Source organism: Eublepharis macularius, chromosome 16 (assembly GCF_028583425.1).
Source record: "Eublepharis macularius isolate TG4126 chromosome 16, MPM_Emac_v1.0, whole genome shotgun sequence".
NCBI classification, from domain to species: Eukaryota; Metazoa; Chordata; class Lepidosauria; order Squamata; family Eublepharidae; genus Eublepharis; species Eublepharis macularius.
The window spans coordinates 15,925,876-15,943,018 of NC_072805.1; the positions used below are offsets into that span (position 1 = coordinate 15,925,876).

The 17,143-nt window shown below is 40.4% G+C and overlaps 1 protein-coding gene across 1 annotated transcript in view; it reads right to left on the bottom strand.

The window, feature by feature from the left end:
- The window catches only part of LOC129344078 (fatty acyl-CoA hydrolase precursor, medium chain-like), a 42,454-nt gene extending 25,311 nt beyond the window's left edge, over positions 1-17,143 (bottom strand). The window contains exons 1-4 of the mRNA XM_055000572.1: positions 16,793-17,143; positions 7,028-7,232; positions 5,068-5,197; positions 802-935 (exon numbers count right to left, since the gene is read on the bottom strand). Of these exons, the coding sequence (XP_054856547.1) occupies positions 802-935; positions 5,068-5,197; positions 7,028-7,232; positions 16,793-16,883 (560 nt within the window). The 5' untranslated portion in view covers positions 16,884-17,143. The remainder of the gene's footprint in view (positions 1-801; positions 936-5,067; positions 5,198-7,027; positions 7,233-16,792) is intronic.

The following is a 17,143-nucleotide window of genomic DNA, read 5'->3' on the forward strand; positions in this document are numbered from 1 at the left end:
GGGTTCCTATCTCTCTAATGATGGATCTCTTGAGACCACTTCCTTTCAGTACAGTCTTTCTATCTAAGCAAAAGGCCTTCTTGAATAATTAAATTTCGCGTTATTTGTGGAAGGCCAGGATAGCTTCAATCCCTTTGTGAGTTCATCCCAAATCCTGTTAATCAAAACAAGTGCTGGGAGTCCCTTGTTGAAACTTAGATTCTTGGGCTCATGGGGAGTTTCTGGATCAGGATCACAGTGCACAGAAAGAAGGGACTGAAGCTCCACACACCCTCCATACCAAATGACTCCACGGAGCTGCTGTTTTTCCAGTTGAGGAAACTTCCATATAGCTCATGTGGCTGGAAAATACTTCCCCTATGCCAGAGGCCCACACACACCTGAATGTAAGTGTATTGTATTTTGCTACATTTCCATGTTGAAATTTCTTACTGAGCAACACTCGCTAACCAACCATGTTATAATTAATTACACTGATGTCTTGGTGTCATCAAGGTTCTAAAAATTCTGCTGCTCAAGGGAGGAGCCAGAAGGAACCATTTTCTTAAGCATGAAATTGCCTTGGGTATCCTCTTCTCTTTTTGCAATAAAAGTGTTATAAAACCACTCTCTACACTCCAGTCCTTTGTGTCTAATTGGAGAAGACATTGAGGGTGGGCTGTTTCCAGCATAACTACAGGGAACTCCCAAAATATATCTGCTTGGCAGGATCTGGAGCAGACCCATAAACAGCCTAAAGTAAAGAGGGGCTCATAACCTCACAAAGAAGAAAAAGGCCCTCCTGGTCACCATCCGTCTTACCTAAAGAATCCGAGGAGGCCCAGCCTGTAATTAATTGTTACAACGACCACGTCTTCATAAGCAGAGAGTATAGATCCATCACACATAAACGCTCCTCCCAACACCAGCGCTCCTCCGTGGATCCAGACCATTACCTGAAGAAGAAAAACCAGACCAACCCATGATGTTCCTAATGCAGACAATACCAATTATAAAAGACAAAAAACATTTTGAAAAATGGCAGAAGAATATATTGGAATTTGTGTGGGCAGGAAAGAAACCAAGAGTAAAAATGAAAGTTCTTTGTGATGCCAAGGAAAGGGGTGGAATGCAGTTACCTGATCTTCGACTTTATCATGAAGCAATATGCCTTGTTTGGCTAAAAGAATGGGTGTCTTTAACCAATCATAAATTACTAACTTTGGAAGGCTATAATAAATCTTTTGGATGGCATGCATATATGTGGTATGAAAAGCACAAAATAGATGCAATGTTCCAGCACCACTACTTAAGAAGAAATTTATTATCGACTTGGCTAAAGTACAAAAAATTTATAGACCAGAAGAAACCACTGTGGATTATACCAGCTGAGGTGATCAACCCCAACTTAGAATATAAAGGAAAGGAATGGCTTACACTCAAAGATTTAACAGAAGTAACAGATAATGAGTTGAAGCTTAAACCAAATGAGGAGTTGCCTTTTAAATATGGTTGGTTGCAATATAGACAAATTAAAGACTTCCCGTTGACTCAGACCAAAGAAAAACAGGCTTTAGAACCAAGAATTCAGAGTTAGAAGAATTATTGTTGGGAGGTAATAATAAAATTATTTCTAAAATGTATCAATTGTTATTGAAGTGGTTTACGGAAGATGAAACAGTTAAGGTGCAAATGGTAAAGTGGGCTATAAACTGTAATAATGAAATAATGATGGAAGCATGGGAACAATTATGGAAAAATACTTTAAAAATATCAACATGTACCAGTAATAGGGAGAATGGCTATAAAATGTTATATAGATGGTACTTAACACCGAAAAAATTAGCCATAGCCAACAAACAGCTATCCAATAAGTGTTGGAAATGTAAGGAGCATGAAGGTTCTCTATTTCATATGTGGTGGACTTGTCGTAAGGCTAGAGACTTTTGGACCAAAATATGTACTGAGATGTCTTTGATGCTTTGTTATAATGTTGGAAAAAATCTAGAAATGTCATTATTATCATTGCATTTGGAAGATGTTAATAGAAATGATAAGATATTGTTATATTATATGATATCAGCAGCTAGAATAATATATGCTCAGAACTGAAAGAGAGAAGAAATACCTGAAATTGAAGAGTGGACAAGGAAATTGTTGTACATGGCTGAAATGGACAAACTAACAAGAAATTTCAAGGAGCAAGATCCAGAAGCATTTTTGGAAGATTGGAAAAAGCTGAAAAAATATATGGAAAAGAAATGGGATGTTAAGGGACAATTATGGTCTTTCGAGGGGTTTTAAAGAAATTAAGTAAGGTAAGATATAACTAAGATCTTTACTAATAGTAAGAAAAGAATAATATTAATATAGTAATAAGGTATTATTAATAATGGGGGGTTGGAGTGCTGTTGGAAGTCATTATTGAAAAGGGGGGAGGGGAGGGGGTGGGGAAACATATACAGGGGTATTGAAATGGAGTGTATTGGTATTTGAATTTGATTATATATTGACCCATCCAATAACATTTATTAACAAAAAAGAAAAGAAAAACCAGACCAAAGAAGCTCGCTGGGACTCTGTTTGCTGGTTCCAGATGCAATTAAAAAAAACACCACAACGTGATGATAAACGACAATCATTGGATGTATTCTGTTTTGTCCGGCTGCATATTTAATGTTAAGTCTGTTAAATTATTTATTTATTTATTTATTTATTTAATTCGATTTATATCCCGTCCTTCCCACAAAGGGGCTCAGGGCAGCTAACAACATTTAAAAATACATTAAAATCACAAAAACATAAAATCAACAATAATTTTTTTAAAAAATCATTAAAAAAGTCCAGGAACAGGCTATTTAGACAAATATTGGGAGTCCGTAAAGATAGAACGTTTTGGAAGTCTTTCATTCACAGGGTCGCCATAGGTCGGAGATGACTTGACATAACACACACATATTTAATGTTTAAAAATCTCCATATATGACAGAATACTCAATGTCATTCCAAACCATATTCCATTTTATTTTCCAAGGAACTGTTTTTGTATCTACTTTTTTTCTTGGCAAGAGGGGTCCTTGAACCAAGATCCTGGGCCTGGCAGCTCCAAGGCCTTGTTTTGTTTGCCAGCTGAGCTGCCTGCCTTCACAGAGGGCTGCTTACTCATCTCCTCTGCCCCACAGTGCCCCTCCTAGAGATCCAACAGGACCTTCTTGGATAAACTGACTGAAGGGTCCAATGAGACTTCACTGGGAGGTATAAAGCTGTTGCCTCCAGGTTGGGCCCTTCGGCCTGAGCAGTTTGTCTGTGGGGTCAAGAAATGTGTTTAGCCTGGTTATCCAGGTTCTTGCTCATTAAGTCCCCTTGACTGAACTTCTGCCTAGTGTTCTGAGCAGGACTTTGCTGTCCTCTTTGAAGCCTAATTTAAGCTGCTTCTTCCCTCCCACTTCAGATCTCTCCATGCTCCTGACCTGTTTTCTCACTCTCTGGCTGCTTCCATACAGGGGTGCAAAAGGATGCGCCCACCAAAGAAGCAGTGACCAGTAGGGCAGCAGCCATCTGCACACACTTGTTGCTATTCCCACCCTACCTCTCTCCGCCATTCTCTCATGTTGGTGCAGAAGCACTGATGGAACAAGAGTTGTGCTGCTCCCCCTGCAGGCTTACAGTCCCCCCCTTTGCCCCTTCCCAGCTGAGCTGCAATTAAAGATACCACAAGGTTCATCTGGGAACAGAAAAAAGTAGGGCTCCCCCCATTTAGGGAATGCAGAGATTCACCCTGCCAATCTGAAGACGGGACTTAGTTCTGCCACCTTCCTGCACTGACTTTCCACATGGGGCTCTGCCCACAGCCACCACCCTGCATTTGCTCCATTGAATTGGATCAGAAGAGGTTTTCCTATGATGCAACGTCAAAGAGAAAGCCCTATGCCCGGAATGAACAAACGTGACATTGCGTAGAAGCTCTAAAAACACGCATGGGCAACAGCGTTCCATGCAGGAAGAGGAAGCCCTTGGGAGACTCTCCCCTCTTTGTCCCTTTGGCTCCTCTGTTCTACCGATACTCTTCCTGTTAGCCAAGTCTTGGATTAGCTCTCCGGTTTCATCCCTCTTCCTACTCCTTTTCACCAGCTTGCACTTCCTTTCTCCTGCCTGCAACAACATACCCTGAACATGAGCTTTTATTTCTTGACTTTTATTTATAGTTCATCTTTCTTGCTGAGACTCAAGGAGGATTAGGGGATATAAAGCCGTGCAATCAGGCAACATAAGACAACCAATGAACCTGCCTACCCCCCTTCCCCCTTTCTTATCCCTTCTAATGTTTTCCACGTGTTGACTTTTTAGACTGTAAGCCTGTGGGAGGGATCACTGCAGGGGTCCCCATCCTTTTTGAACTTGCAGGCACCTTTGGAATGTCAAGAGGGGAGGGGAGTACCAACCCAATAGGGCTACCAAAGCAAGTAGAGCCAAACCTCAAATGGCGTCTGCTGGAGTTGCCTCCAAACAGCATGCCTCCCTCCTCACACCCCCTGGGAAGAGGAAAAGCTGGACGGGTGACTAAGGAAAAATCAGGTGCTTACCAGTCTTCCTCATCCTCCAGTGTCAAACCCTTCATTTGAACAAAAATAAGCCCCACCTTACAATGGCCCCACCCACTTTCTGAAAAGCTCTGCAGGTGCCAAAGGAAGTACTGGTGGGCCCCATGGTGCTCACGGGCACCATGTTGGGGAACCTTGGGCTCATGATATTTGTATACATGTACAGCATATTATTTTTTTTCACAGTCCACCAGATGTTAGGGCTCGAATATTTGGTCCCACACTGATTTAGATTTTATCCAAGAATCTAGGAGTCAGCAAGATATCAGTACGTGGTCTGTTCGAAGTAGTACAGCTGTTTGCAACTGGCCAGTTGTTATCCTGTCTATGCTGATATCAGGTGTTTAGTTAGGCCTTTTGGAATCGCACTTTGCGCTCCTGTCACTACAGCAATAATCGTTGTGTGTTTCTCCCAGAGATGCTGAACTTCAAATGTTAGATGATGATGACGATTCCTACTACATAAATGAAGCAGAATTTCACTTACAGGCAACTGGGCTTTCGTGTTTGGGGTGTAAATATTCAGGTAGAGACAATCTTCGGATGTAGTCAACGGAGGTAATGTGGCATTCACCAAACTCTGAAACATATCAAGCCATCCCAAATCTTGCAGACATCTATAGAATAAAAGCAAAGGAGAGCAAACAACAGTGAGATCAGCCAGCAAAATGTCTGGATCATCAGGATATTGTGTGTATGTGTTTGTGTGTGTGTGTTATGTGCCATCAAGTCACCTCCGACCTATGGTGACCTTGGATAATTACATTTTGGCATGAGTGAGTGTGTGATATGATGACATTTTGTGTTTGCTTGCACTATAGATTTAAACTCATGGTCATTACCCTGGGAGGCCATTCCAAATGGGTAGCTGTGTTAGAGGCACCTTAAAGAGTAAGAAAAGTTATTTCATGGGTCAGTGCTCACTTCATTGGATGCAAGCTTATGCAGAAATAAACGTTGTTATGGTTGGAAGAGGAGGATTCAGCGCTGTCCCGCTCCTCAGGTTTCAGAGGAGGACAAACCAAAGAGTTAGAAAGACGGAAAGGTCAAGGCATCCTGTTTACTGCTCTTATTATCCCTTCGTTCCCGTTCTCAGGACTTTCTCCTCCACATCCTCCTTCTCACTCTTCTCTTCCTGGCTTTGTTCCAGACAACATCTGTCCTTTTCCTCCTTCCACCTTGGAACCATGGATGCAGGACTTGTCCTAGCATCCATGGCATCCTTAGACTAGATCCTTAAACACCGAATAAACTAAACTAGATAAGTAGACAGGATCTGTCTCTCCTCCTTTCCTATAAGACTATGGAGTTCCTACAATAAAGAACTCTTATTTCCTTTCTTAATGTAAGTGCATGCATTGTTGTTTTCTCTCCTGCACACACACCAGCCAGCAGAACCAGCTCACAACCACTTATGATCACACTTCCACTGCTAAACGATAAACTCTGCTAACAGCCCAAACATGGAATCCTTTCATTAGGTTTCTGGGGACAACACAGGATTTTTTTATCAGTTATTCTTTAAGGTGTGTGAGGCTCCTTCCTCACTAGTGCCCCCAGACAGCCCTCTGCCATGATGCAACAGAACCCTGGTACATCATGTGTTAATAGAACACTTAAGAGCTCAGTTCTCTTAGCTTAATGCACCTGGATAGAAATGTTCTTTCCAATTAGCAACTCAAGGCCATTGATCAGGAGAGTGGTGCAAACTGATTGCAATGCTGGGAGGGGGCAATAATGACCATTCAGGAGGCAGTTCTGGAAAGTTACTAGAAACTGGCCTTCTAATTGGATAGCACTGATCAGAAGCCTATAACTGGACCAGGGCCTTAGCTTCTGAAACTCACCAACTCGCAGAACTGAATCACCATCAGCATCTTCAGATTTCATGCTGTGCTGCTTGAGATTTGAATTTTGCAGGCTTTATTGCCTGGCTGCTACTCAAACCAACTGTATGTGGGAGCTAAGATCCCAGGCAGCTCAGCTCTAGGTAATTATTGTAACCTCTAGCTAAGATAGCTTTATTATTCTGTAAGCTTCAGAACTGCTGAGACCAGTGCTGGATCGGTGTTATCTGAATTCCAGGTACGGGAAGTAAAAAAATTAAGTCATTAGACTTTGTGGAACAAAAATAACAAACTGGAAATGCACACGTGCACAGAAGATGCATCCTCTAAAAGTTGTTAAGTGTCACAAAAGTGCTTTGGATGGGACAACTGGACAACGGGCCAGAGCTGTCAGATTCACAGATTAACACTGAAATCAACACTGTTCATCTTTAAGGGGCCACCAGATTCTCCATTTCATTTTGCTACAATAGCATACCTTTGCAGTCAGATTAACTGCACTCCTACAATGCATGAATCGACAAAGGAATGGGACATCTAAAAAATTAAAAATGTAGAACAAAAGGAATTACGGTGAAGTGAAAAATGACTGGCTCTTACATTGGAGAGAAAGATGTCGTGTTTCTGACGTGACTCCAGGGCTTGGGTGCTTGCGGAGGAGCAAATCTAAGGGATCCAATGGGTGGCTTTGCAAAAGGGATCCCCAAAAAGACATTTACAGGCTGGTCAATACCGTTCACACTGACTACCTTGCCCCGAACGCGCCCTTGTGCAGTAATCACTTCCGGGTGGTCATTTCTTTCACCTAAGAAAAGTCAACAAAGATCATGTCAGAAGGCATAAAACTCTCCTTTTAGCAGCTTGGCTCTTTTCTTGTTTTTGCTATTTCTTATCATGAACTAAAGGAGGACAATACTTGTCCATGTCTTCTGTGCATTTCTCTATGCCCTGCGTCTGTATGGATGTAAACATTGGACAACGAAGAAAGCTGACAGGAAGATAACTGATTCATTTGAAAGGTGGTGTTGGCAGAGAGTTTTGCCGATACTGTGGACTGCCAAAAAGACAAAATAGTAGGTTTTAGATCAAATTAAGCCTGGATTCTCCCTAGAAGTTAAAATGACTCAACTGAGGCTACCATACTTTGGTCACATTGTGCATGAGAAGACACGACTCATTGGAAAAGAAAATGATTCTAGGGACTTCTGGTTTGGGATCCATGCAGGTCTAACGCAGCTCTAAGTGCTGAGCTGACCGGGCTGCCGTTTTAACGGCCGGCAGGGCAAAACAAGCTCACGGCCAACTGTTCTCAGGCGGAGAACAGGCATAGAATGCTTAAGTACCTCAGGGTGCGTTGATCTCGGGTGAGGGGGGGTCCTGCGCAACGTACTCTCTCCCATCCCTTGAGGTCCCACCCGAAGACAGGTCGGCTAAAATCTCTGCGGCAGTCCTGGAGCCAATGTGGTTAGCCTAAGACCTACATGCCCAAGCTTCAACAGGGGCAAGAAGAGCTGATGGGAATCTGAGACTGAAACAGCGATTACAACCTGCGAAAAGTGCTTGAGAAGGTAAAGATCACTATCTCTTGAAACGGGACAGATTACTCAAAGCAACGAAGCATTAAAGTAGACTTTTAAACTGCAACAGATTGATTATAAGGAGGGGAGGATCCAACAAGAATTATATTAGAAAAAGGACTAAGTTAAACGGAGTTATTAAAGAAATTGGACTATTGTTTTACATACCTGTGGTCACAAGGAGCCAGGCTCTGAGAAAGTTTTACCATCGCGAGAACTGCTGTGGGAAGTCGGGAAACAGGAAGTATGTAACAGTGATAGAGTTGCTGGAGAGAAGCGGCCCTTGCCGGATGACAGGAAGAAGGGAATCGCCATCTTTGAAAGGGGAAGAGCTGCAGCTTCAGCGGAAGAGGAAGTAAGCCATATTGGATTACAAAAACCATAGAGGAACCATAGAGAAAAGACGCACGACATTTTGGACTCTTTAAATGACTTTTTTGTAAAAAGACCGGGACATTTAAATTAAAAGGACATTAAGCCAAGCGCCACGGAGCTAAGGAAGCAAGCGGACTCGTGGGAGCGAGGTAAAGCAAGCCCCACGATGTCGAAAAAAGAGTGGCAAACGGCTATAGAGAACCTGGATAAAAAACTTTCAGAAGCGATTAGAGAACTTAAGGATATGAAACCTGAGCCGGTGAAAGAGGTTAAAGAGGCAGTAAAGAATGAACTGGCAGAAGTGAAGAAGGGAATGAAAACAATACAAAATGACCTGCAGGCGACACAGCAAAGAGTCAATGTAGTGGAAAATGTGGTGGAGAACCTTGCAGACACGCAACGAACAGAGATGAGGGTGATGAGGGGAAGAATGGCAGTTGCGGAGAGCAAGCATATGGAGAAGCAGCTGAGGTTTCGGGGCTTGCTGGAGGTAGAAGGAAAGACAGCCCAAGAACAGATTACCGAGGTGTTAGCTGAATACCTGGGAAAGGAGGAGGAGGAAATTGTGACTATCCTAGATGTGGTGTATCGAATAAATTCAAGATTTGCGACCCAGAGGAAATTACCAAGAGATGTGATTGTGCAATTTACGACTAGAAATATAAGAGAAACGATTGTGAGTAAACAATTTCAAGATCCATTGGAGGTTGATGGCAAGACGGTTATTATTATGAAGGAGCTACCCAGATCGGTGTTGCTAGATTGGAAAAAATATAAAGCTTTAGTCCAGATTCTGAAGGACATGAAAATAAGGTACAGATGGGAATTACCGGAAGGAATCTCCTTTGAATTTGGAGGAGTGAAAAAGTGCATCAGATCTGAACTAGAAATGGAAAAGTTTTTGAGGGACAATGAAAAGGACTTACCAACAACAAGGCTATGAATATGGAGTGTAAAGTTTTATCCTGGAATGTAAATGGACTTAATTCACCTAATAAGAGAAAAAATATTTTCCACTGGCTATTAAAACAAAAATGTGATATTGTGTGTTTACAAGAGACCCATATTAGAAAGCAGGATATAAAATATCTTAAATTGAACAAATTGGGCAATGACTTTGTAGCGGCCTCAAAAAAGAAAAAAAGGGGAGTGGTATTGTATATAAAAGAGGAGCTACAGCCAAAACTAGTGATGAGAGATGTGGAAGCCAGATTTTTAGCAGTGGAATGTACATGGAATTTAAAGAGAGTGTTGGTGATTGGAATTTATGCACCTAACGGAGCAAAAGAAAGCTTCTTTGAGGATTTGAGGAAGCAATTAGATGAACTTTCTTATGACCAGATAATTCTTGCAGGAGACTTTAATGGAGTTACAAATTTGGAGCAGGATAAAAAATCAGCAACTGTACAAAAGAAAAGAGGATTATTACCAAAGACCTTTTTTGCATTAACGCAACAGGAAACTTTGGAAGATGTATGGAGAAGACAGAATCCCAAAGGCAGACAATATACGTTTTTCTCCGCGAGACACTCTACGTTATCACGAATTGATATGATCTGGGCCTCAAAAGATTTAGCGCTTTGGACTAAGGATGTGGAAATAATGCCTATGGTAGGCTCAGATCATAACCCAATTATGTGGAAGTTTGGAAAAAGAACTAAAAGGAAAGGATGGAGAATAAATGAGGACTTGTTACAAGAGGGAGAAAATATGGAGATGTTGAGAAGGGAAACTAAGTTCTTCATACAACACAATATGAATAGAGAAGTACCAACCAATAAGGTATGGGATACCTATAAGGCAGTAATTAGAGGCATACTAATGGACTTAAATGGAAGAGCCAGGAAAAAAAGAGGAGAAGAGACAGGAGATTATGGAGAAAATAAAAGCCAAAGAAATACAACTAAAGAAAAGACCAGGGAAAAAGAAAATATACCAGGACATTAAAATCCTTCAAGAGCAGTTGACGGCAATGAATAATAAAGAATTGGAATGGAATCTTAAGAGAATGAACCAAAAGTCGTTTGAAGGTGCAAATAAACCTGGGAAATATCTGGCGTGGCAATTGAAGAAGAGAAAGGAGAAGAAGACAATAAATAAAATATGTGAGGACAATAAAGTATATTTGGAACAGACGGCAGAGCCTTTTACAAATTTTATGCTAAATTGTACAACAAAAAAGAAGTGAATAAAGACTCAATAGCGACATATTTGGGGAAAACGAAGCTCCCAGTAATTTCGGAAGGATGGAGAGATAAACTGAATAGTGAAGTAATGGAGGAAGAAATAAGGAAGGCAATACAGTCAACAAATCTGGGAAAGGTGCCAGGACCTGATGGACTTATAGCCAAATTTTACAAGGTAATGGTTAATGAACTGGTACCATTCCTAAAAGAAGTGATCAATGGTGTTTTGAGGGATCAAAGGATTCCAGATACTTGGAGTAAAGCTAACATATCATTGATCCCCAAAGAAGGACAGGATTTGACTAACGTTAAAAATTATAGACCTATTTCGCTACTCAATAATGACTATAAAATTTTTGCGAAGATATTGGCGGAAAGAGTAAAGGGATGGTTATCCGAAGTTATTGAGGAGGAACAAGCTGGTTTTTTACCAAACAGACAAATTAAAGACAATTTAAGGACAGTTATAAATGCTACTGAATACTATGATAAGCGTTGCGACAAGGAGGTTGGTTTCTTCTTTGTGGATGCTGAAAAAGCATTTGATAATTTGAACTGGGATTTCATGTTTGCCACTATGGAACAGCTACAAATGGGGGAAAGATTCATAAGAGCAGTGAAAGAAATCTACAGAGACCAGAGTGCAGCAATTGTGGTGAATGATGAGGTGACTAAGAAACTGATTATAGGTAGAGGTACAAGACAAGGTTGCCCGTTGTCTCCACTGTTGTTCATTTTGGTTTTGGAAATATTGATGATACAGATTCGAGAAGATAATGCAATCCGTGGAATAAAAATAAAAGACTTTTCCTATAAGGTTAGAGCATTTGCGGATGACATAATGTTAATTGTGGAAGATCCAATTGAGAACATGCCAAAGGTAATAGAGAAAATTAAGGAATTTGGAGATCTGGCAGGATTTTATGTAAACAAAAAGAAGTCAAAGATATTATGTAAAAATATGACCAAACAAAAACAACAGTTACTAACGGAAATAACAGACTGTGAAGTAACAAGTAAGGTGAAATATTTGGGAATTGAACTGACTGCAAAGAATATAGATCTATTCAATAATAATTATGAGAAATTGTGGACTCAGATAGAGCAAGATTTGATTAAATGGAATAGATTGAATTTGTCGTGGTTGGGAAGAATTGCAGTAGTTAAGATGAATGTGCTGCCAAGAGTGATGTTTTTGTTACAAACAATACCAAGTATTCGGGACTCTAAGCAGTTTGAAAAATGGCAGAGGAAAATATCGGACTTTGTGTGGGCAGGCAAGAAGCCTCGAGTGAAAATGAAAGTATTACAGGACGCAAAAGAGAGAGGTGGAATGCAACTGCCCAATCTAAGACTTTACTACGATGCAATCTGTTTGGTGTGGTTGAAAGACTGGATGATGCTAAAAAACCGCAAATTACTGGCCTTAGAGGGATATAAAAAAATATTTGGAAGGCATGCATATCTGTGGTATGACAAAGTAAAAGCAGACTCTATGTTTTTACACCATTACATTCGGAGAAGCCTCTTCACAATTTGGAAGAAGTATAGAGATTACCTACAGGAAGGAATTCCCTCTTGGGTGGTTCCTTATGAAGTAATAGATCCGAGAACTGTCGATAATGAACAACAGTGCTTAACGTATAAGGAGATAACACGAACAGAATTTTCTAAACTAAGAATAAAGACGCAAGATGAGTTGTCTCCAAGTTACGATTGGTTTCAATATAGACAGATTAGAGACCTTTATAACTCGGACTGTGCGAAAGGAGGGGTAAGAATGGAGAATTCAGAATTAGAGGAGGTAATTCTACAAGAGGATAAAAAGGAAATCTCTAAGACTTATAAAGTGTTGTTAAAATGGTACATAGAAGATGAGACAGTTAAAGTGCAAATGGTGAAGTGGGCTATAAACTTTAATAGAGAAATAACAATGGAGGCGTAGGAATACTTGTGGAAAAATACGTTGAAGATTACGACATGCACTAATATTAAAGAGAACGTCTACAAAATGATTTATCGTTGGTATTTGACACCAAAGAAAATTGCGCTAGGGAATTTGAACATGTCTAATAAATGCTGGAAATGTAAAAAGCATGAAGGATCTTTGTACCACATGTGGTGGACCTGTGAGGTAGCTAGGCAGTACTGGGGGGAAATAATAAGAGTGATAAGTGAGATTTTACAATTTCAAGTTAATAAGAACCCAGAACTCCTGCTACTGAACTTGGGAATGGAGGATATTCCAGCACAATACAGGATATTGCTATTTTACATGACAGCAGCGGCTAGACTTTTATATGCGCAAAAGTGGAAAGTACAAGAAGTGCCAACTATCGAGGACTGGATTTACAAATTGCTGTACATGGCGGAAATGGACAAAATGACAAGGAAACTGAGAGACCTTGATCCAGGACAGTTCAACATGGATTGGGAAAAGTTGAAGCAATATTTGGTGAAAAAATGGGAGGTGGGAGGAGAACTGTGGCAGTTTGAAAATTACTGAAATACAACAAAAGAAGAGGGAAGTGACTTTACCGGGGGGAGGAAAGTTAAATGAGAAATTCTAAGCAACTATTTTATTTGATTACTATATATAGTATTAAGTAATAGAGGTGTTATTATAAGAATTATAAGGATAGAAACTAACTGATTTTATTTCTGGCAGATAATTGTATAATGGAGAAACTATATAACTAAAACAGAATGAATATAAGAAAGGCGGAAAGAAATACATAGTAATATACAGAATATAAGTTAAATTGTTTGACTTATGTCGAATGTATATTGAGTTTACAGAGGTACTTAGAACTATGTAGAGTATGGGTCAAATTGATTGATCATTTCTGGCAGACAACTGTATAATGGAAAAATTATGAATGAATATAAGATAGAAGGAAGTAAAGAGCAATATATAGAGTACAAGTTAAATTGATTGACTTATATTGAATGTATACAATGTTTATAGAAGTATTTAAAGTTATGTAGAATAAGGGACAAATTGTTTGTCCCATATTGACAAGATTAGAATGAATAAGATAGAATATAGAGTACAAAAATTAGACAAATGATTGTTATTATTAATGAATATATGTCAGGAATGGAATATTTAGTTGATAAGTTAAGTGGGAAAGGGAATAGAGATAGCACTGTGTTATAATAGATAAGCTTAGAAGAGAGTGAAAGTATATGCTTAATAGAATAAAATAAGTTTGAAATGAGTAGGGGGAAAATGGATAAGGGGTTGGAAAACTGTTGGAAGTCAACAAAAGGGGGGGAAGGGAGGGGGTTAGAACTGGAATATTTAAAGAAAATTGATTGTAATGGATATTATAGTGATTTCTAATCCAATAAAAAAAATTTAAAAAAAGAAAATGATTCTAGGAAAAGTTGAAGGCAGTAGGAAAAGGGGAAGACCCAACATGAGAAGGATTGACTCAATAAAGGGTACCAGTCTTCAGTTTTGCAAGATATGAAGAAGGCTATCAATTATAGGAAGTTGTGGAGGTCGGTAATTCGTAGGGTTGCCATAAGTTGGAATAAACTTGATGGCATATCATACGCTGAGTAAAAAAAACAATGTCCTGAGTTACCAGATATCATCATCGTCATCATCATCATCATCATCATCATCATCATCATCATCATCATCATCACCCAACTTTATCACTGAGACTCAAGGTAGATTACAAAATTTGAAACCGATTCAGACAGCAAGAACCTCCAGTAAAGAACACAGTATGACTGGGGTCAGGAAACTGGAAACCAGTCCAAAGAAAAATCTGTCTGAGGCAACAAAAGTTGTCTAAAGCAGTGGGAGTCACTCAGCAGCTTGCGGAAAGCCACATTCACAATTACCATCATCCAAAAGAGCCACATTGACCTCCTTCCCTGCTATGATGCTTGTGTAACCCCTGTGAGGTTAATTGGTTTAGCCCAGTGGGGTGGAGTCAGAAGCTAGAGGCGGGCTGCTGAAGAGGAGGCTGGTTGCTGGGAAGCTTAATAAATTATATGCTCTTATCACCTTGAATAAGGTAACCAAATGTTGTATGTAAACAATATGATTTAAAGTGGTGTTTGTGTATTGTGTTCGGTTGGTGTTACTGGGATTGTATTATTTTTGCAGGGCTGTAATTTCCCAACAAGAAGACAGAAGCCTGGGATACAGTTGCTTCCAGTTAATGAAAAAGGACTCGCCACTTCGTGAAATGTTGAACTGTTTTACCTTTTCAAAAATATTGTTGATTTGAAGTTTTCTATCTGGTTGCACTTATGAGTTAGTTTTTAAAATTGTATGTTATTGTTAACAGTTTAAAAGAAAAAAAATTGTTGAAGTTTAAAAGAAAAAAAACTCTTAAAATTGTGTGAAAGTTGGTTCCTAAGCTCCATAGAACCCATGAAAAGAGAAGTTACACTTGTACCTAGGCTTGCCCACCTCCAGGAGGGGCCTCGAGAGCTCATGGAATTTCAACTGATCTCCAGGTGACATAGATTAGTTCCCCTGGAGAAAATGCTTGTGAGGGTAGACTCTATGGCATTTTGTCCTGCTGGGTTCCTTCCCCTCCCCAAACTACACTGTCCACAAGCTCTAGCCCCAAATCTCCAGGAATTTCCCAACTCATAGTTGGCAATCCTACCTGCACCTCAAGGCTTACAGCTTCCCTGTTCCTCTGGCAGTAGATGTTTCAAGGTGGGACCCACCTGCCAACCACAAGCCCCACTGGGCAATGGCCTTGCTCGCTTTCCTGAACCAAGGGGTAGGGGCCACCTTCAGGGACAGTGCACAGAAGGGACACAAGCGGCATGTCAAAGACCCCCCCACTGTGGCTCCCAAGCCACTGAGTATCACTGGTCTAAAGCATGGCACCTACAGCAACATAATAATACAATGTCAAATGACGCAGCCATTGTCAGTCTTTCTGTTGGGAAGGTGTAATGATTTTAAGTAAATGGGTGCATGTGTCTTTAAATGCTTGGCGTGAGACAGGTGAAGAGTGGGGGTGAAAGAGAGAGATGAGTGAGGGATATGACTGGTTGATGACTGAAAGTGAGAGTGGAGTGAATGCAGTTTTAGTCCGAGAGAAATATTGAGTGAGGAAGAGAGAGGCTAGCTGTGTGCTGCCTGAGCATGTTTAAGTATTATTGAGAGAAATATAACCTATGTGGAAACCTGATCTGAGTATGTTTGTGAAAGAACAAAAGCAGGCAAACTGTGTGTGAAGCCTTAAAAGAGATCTGTGCGAATGAGTTTAAGTGAAGTAACTTTAAGAATTGAGAACCAGTCTTATGAAACCAATACGCTTTTTGAAAAAATAAAAGTTTACTTTCGTTTTGTTATATCCCAGAGTATCTGTCATTACTATATCCCATTCCCAGGGCCACATAAAACCACGAAGGAGCCTGACTCTTGCGCACGTTACTAAAGGGGAAAATTTAAATAAAGTATCTTGGAATATAATGTTCCTGGTGGCAGCAATCTACCCAGAGGGTGTAAGGGAAAGCCTAAAGGCAAAATCTACCCAAGAGAAAGAAGGGGTCATAACAGAAGGCATACGATACCAACTCTTCTACACTGACATCAGTGGACCACCAGGGCAAGAGGAGGGCGGGAGGGGGGGCGGAGAACGATGTTGTAAGCTGTAAGCTGCTTTAGGTCCCCGTTGCGGAGAGAAATTACATGTAAATATATAAACATAAATAAAAAGACTACCCGCATAGTGGCCTGAAGAGTAATGTATTATTAAAGCTTAACCAAAAAAGCATCTTAAATCTAGAATGAATTTTGCTGTTGGACCCTGCCCTCAAAACTGTTTATTCACTACTTTCCTTTCACATCATTTTTGCTTTATTAGAAAGCAATTGCGGTTTTCCAAGGAGGCTACAACCTAACAGTATAATCCTTTGCATGTTTAGTCAAAAGTACGTACCATAGAGTGTGACAGGAACAGGACTGATTCCTATGAACACATGCATTTTGCAACACAGATATTAGCAGAAGTGTATAAAAAACAATTCAGATCTCACATAACATGTCTCATGCAGACACAAACATTTGGGTTCTGGTCTGCCTCACACTACACTTAAAAGGAACAGGAAGCTAAGACTGTTCTGAAAGTAACAGCAACATAAAAGTCCTTTCAGGAAGGATATTTTATGAGCCTCTGCTTGAAAAGTAGGTCCCTTGAATTTCAGCGTAACATTTTCTCACAAAAAGCAAAAGGAGGTACCTTTGGTCTCTGTTGTCGATCCAGCACTTGACTTAGCACACAGCAACACTCCAAAGAGCAACCAGCACTTGCCAGCAGGTAACATTTTCATCTTTGCCTCTGGCGAAATGCTTGCTTCTCTCTTTTAAACAGTCCAAAGATCTCCGTTTAAGGGTGTGTATCTACGGGAACTCCAAAGGGAAACAAGCGCCTGGAGGAGGAGGCCCAATTTCTCCCCACTCCCTAAGGCAACGAACCAGTTTGGAAGTGGTCCAGCTGGCCTCTGACTAACCCCAGAATAACTGACAGCCGAGCTATAAGTGATGAATTACACTTGCATGGCAAGTGAACAGACTCACATGTATTCCTCCC